A 4,210-nucleotide genomic window follows, 5' to 3' on the forward strand; every position below is an offset into this window, starting at 1 on the left:
CCAGCCGGCCCCGCCCCGATCAGCCTCCCACACCGATCAGGGACGGGGACGGCCAGACCCCACCATGCAGGAATTCGTTTACCGGACCTCTAGTAATAAATAAATGGGTTACTGTCTAAAAAGTAAATAAATAATGCTCTAGTCAGTTTTCTCAGTGGTTAGAGCACCAGCCTGCGGACTGAAGGGTCAGAGGTTCAATTCTGGTCCAGGGCACATACCTAGGTTGAAGGTAGATCCCCAGCCCCCCCATTGGGGCGGGTACAGGAGGCAACCAATTGATGTGTCTCTCGCATTGATGTTTCTCTCGCTCTGTCTCTCCCCCTCCCTTCCACTCTCTTTAATAAATAAATAAATACTGTGTAACAATGTGTCTATCATAGACAAACAAGATCTGTGGAAAAAAAATGAAGATACTTGCATAAAAAAGTTGACATTGAAAACTTTTTCTTTAAAATGAATTTTTTTACATGTAGAAAACTTTCACAAAAATGAATTCAGGAAAAAAGTCAACTGTGCGATAATCAGGGATTGTGTAAATCAGTGCTTCTCAACGGTGTGCATGTTCTTGGCTCTTTAAAGAATGTTCTGCTGGGGACCGGCTGCCTTACAATTAGTCACAATGTGAGAAGTGGAGAGATGGGAAGAGATGTATAACATATTGAAAAGCCACAGTGTGGCTACTATTCTATATTCTTTTGATTTGATTGTTTTATATACAATTTTGTTTCCAATAAGTCAGTCTACATCCTGTGAGAAAATTATGCTTCTTTGATCCCTAACAGCAGGCTTGGTCACTTGACTTGTGGGAGTAACATGCTACATCCAAGCAGACTCCACACAATTCTGCCAGCGTTCTTTCCCCTCAGGTATGAAAACACCATGTCCAAGGTAGGCGCTGACCTTCAGCCTGGACCCCAGGATAAAGAAGACAGAGGAAACTGAGTCCCAACTGACCTACATCCAATATGTACCATGTAAAGAAATAACAGGTGAGAAATAAACTGTTCTTATTGTAAGGCACCAATATTTCATGGTTGGTTGTTACTACAGATGACTAACAAACACTGACTAGCATACCCTGAAAGTAGAATGTAATGGCAAAAAAATTTATAAATCAAGAATTGAATAAATCAGAAATACTTGTATGTACTTAAAAAATAAATGTATGCTTCAAAAATAGTTGTAAAGGAAAAAGCTTTCTCTAACTAAAAACAGACAAAAGATGAGCATTATAACAAAATGTACTTTCACTCACTAAAATGTACCTGCATTCTATAATTATATTTATAAACATGAAAAAAGATAAAATAATTTCCTTTTCAGTATATTTCTTCAATGTTATCATATGTGATATGGTATATAAGTACTTATTAACCATTTTAACTGTTATTGGTAGTCATATTTTTAAACTGTTATTCATAATTATAAAAAATAATTTAAAAATTTAATGATTAAAAAAAAAAAAGAATCCTGTGCCAGTGGTAACACAGGAACAAATGCTTACTCAATTGATGAAATAAATTCAAATTAAAGCCCTACAGGGATTTCACTTTAACTTAATAAGGGAGCAAAAGTTAAAAGCAAGCTTGTTAAAATTCAAAACAGCAAAGCCAAAGGTTTTAAAACATTCATTAGTAAATGTTTTAATTATTGCTGTTTTACAACTTTAGTAATAAAAAGAACTTTGAAAAATTCAGCATGACCACCTAGTCATACCTTGTATATTTGATCGCCATCTTCTGGTTCCGGACTAGATGGCAATGATAGCTGGATATCATGTAATGATCCACTCCCATCATGCTGTCAGAAGGAGGAGAAGGAAAAGAGAGATTAATACATAACTGCGGGCATTCAGTTAACCTCAATTCACCCCAGAGCAAATGCTAGCATGGCAAAGAACAAATAGAAAACAAGTTGTAGAAATCGCCCTTTCATCTCTATGCACTTGTAGAAGGAAATGTGGAAGAGCACACCTGGCCAGGTGGCTCCATTGGTTGGAGTGTCATCCCATACATCAGGGCACATACCTAGGTTGTGGGTTAGATCCCCGGTCAGGGAGCATATGGGAAGCAGCCAGTTGATGTTTCTCTCTCTCTCTCTCTCTCCCTCCCATTTCCTCTTTCTAAAATCAATAAAAACATATCCTTGGGTAAGCAGTAAAAGGAACAAAAAAATGTGGAAGAGGAAAAAAAAGAGCTAGGGCAAGAAAAATTTGTAGAAATAAATAACATAATATACTAGAGGCCCAGTGCATGAAAATTCATGCACTTGGGGGGGGGGGGATGTCCCTCAGCCTGGTCTGCTGCTCTCTCGCAGTCTGGCCTCCCTCTGCAGGAGGTGACCTGGCAGGCTGATCAGGGGATGGCGCCGGCTGGTGAGCAGTAGCTCCACCCCCCCCCGTCCCACATCCCTTCCACCGCTGTCCCCTCCCTCTGCCCGCTGGCACGCGCCTTGGCTGGCCTGGCGCCACCTGCTCGCCAGCCCCACCCCCCGCTGACCATTCATTCTGTTGTTTGGTCGATTTGCATATTACACTTTTATTATATAAGATGAGTAGGCGAAGCAGAACACCTCTGAAACTTTTAGAATGGGAAAAGAAATATGAGAAATTTTCTAAAGAATTTTAAGATTCTCTCACCAATGAAAAATGTAAAATAAAAGTCAAATTAAATCTGCTTTGGTTTAGCTGTGGTGTTCGGGGGTATAAATGAGACAGAAACAGTAATATTAAGTAACTCAGCAAGGATTGGCCATAAAAACCATTTGATTAAAAATACTAGATACATGAGTATATATTCTGCATCTTATATAAAGTCTTAAAACAGGCAAAACTAACTAATGGTGTTAGAAATCAGAAGAACAGAGATTGACTCAGGGGAAGAGGTCACTGACTGGGAAGGAGCACTAAGGAACCACCAGGGTGATGGAAACCACATGCAGGGTGGGTGCGTGGTCACATGCTTATGCAGAGCCCCAGCTGTAGATTTAAGATTGATATATGTTAAGCAGTACTGGACGTATGCTATACCTCAATTTTTAAAATTTGAAAAAATTAAATTTTTTGTCCTTAAACACAATAAAGAAAACGACAGGATAATATTAAGTCCCTTGCCAAAATGGTTTGAGAACAACCAGCTAAGAAATGCATGTTCAATGACTCACAGACAACCTCAAGAATGATGAACCAGTGAAGAACACACCTGGGATATGGGGAGAAGCTGAGCCCCTCATCGAGGCAGGAAAACTGCGGGTTGGCGCCGAGTTTGTTCAGATGGAACCTAGCTACCTTGGGAAACCCAGGGATTTGACAACCTTCAAGGAGCAATATGATCGCAATCTTCTCAGACATATCTGTCCTAAAGGAAATCCCCCAGACCACGGAAATGTCTGGCATTGAAACAAGAGTGCCAAAACAGGAGACATAAGCATGTAGGTCATTTTCTTCTTTATTTATTGTGCTGTACATCTACTAAATCAGAAGCTAAAGGGATGGGGCCTAGGAATGTGTATACAGAAAAGTTCAATTGGTAATACTGATTGATAGTGAAAAAATAAGCATTTGCCAAATTTCCAGCATAAATGACATTTACTGGTGGTATCACATGGACATCCAGAATTTGACTTGAGAAGGGAGGCAACGACCTAATGAATAACAAATATTCTCAGAACAACACCTTAAAAAATGTTTTTGGGGTGTTTTTTTTTTAAAGAAAAATTTTACAAGACTCATGTCAATAAAAAGTTCAGCTCTGCTGTAAATGCCTTGACATATAAAACCAGGGCCAGGCCTACATACAAGTATATATTTGAGAAAAGAGGGACTCTAACACTGGACTTAATTCCAAACATCAATAGGATCTTTCTGCCCATTGCAAAGCAGGAACCTCAAGGAATGAGAGGGACACCATTTTGCCTTGAGTGTGTGTGTAGCTGTGGAAAGTATGCAGCAAATGGGAAAAGTGAACATCAGTTTTCAGGGGGAAGGAAAATCGGGAGTCCAGGGACTCAGATACCACCAGGGAGGGTGCGAAGTACCAGGAGCTCAGGAAAGCGACTCCAGGAAGTTGTACGTGAGTTTCTAGATCTCTCCTGAGCAGCACTTCTGAGATCTGATTCTAAACATCAGATCAAACACTGAGCAATAAACGAAGACCACCGCCCAGGACCCAAACTAGCTCTGCAGGGGTACACTCAGAAAGTAGCTGTAGAG

General features: G+C 40.1%; 1 protein-coding gene across 23 annotated transcripts in view; it reads right to left on the reverse strand.

Moving 5' to 3' along the window:
- The window catches only part of CCSER2 (coiled-coil serine rich protein 2), a 190,774-nt gene that overhangs the window by 47,793 nt on the left and 138,771 nt on the right, over window positions 1–4,210 (reverse strand). For 20 of the 23 annotated variants that reach the window (XR_002831999.1, XR_002831998.1, XR_002831996.1 and 17 more), the window contains one exon: window positions 1,717–1,800. The exons of the other annotated variants lie outside the window; for them this stretch is intronic. Coding sequence is in view for 14 of the 20 variants with exons in the window: in XM_023763732.1 (XP_023619500.1) it covers window positions 1,717–1,800 (84 nt within the window). In the remaining 6 variants the exon portion in view is untranslated. The remainder of the gene's footprint in view (window positions 1–1,716; window positions 1,801–4,210) is intronic. 23 annotated transcript variants of the gene reach the window in all.

This window comes from Myotis lucifugus, unplaced genomic scaffold (assembly GCF_000147115.1).
Source record: "Myotis lucifugus unplaced genomic scaffold, Myoluc2.0 scaffold_299, whole genome shotgun sequence".
In the NCBI taxonomy this organism is placed as follows: domain Eukaryota; kingdom Metazoa; phylum Chordata; class Mammalia; order Chiroptera; family Vespertilionidae; genus Myotis; species Myotis lucifugus.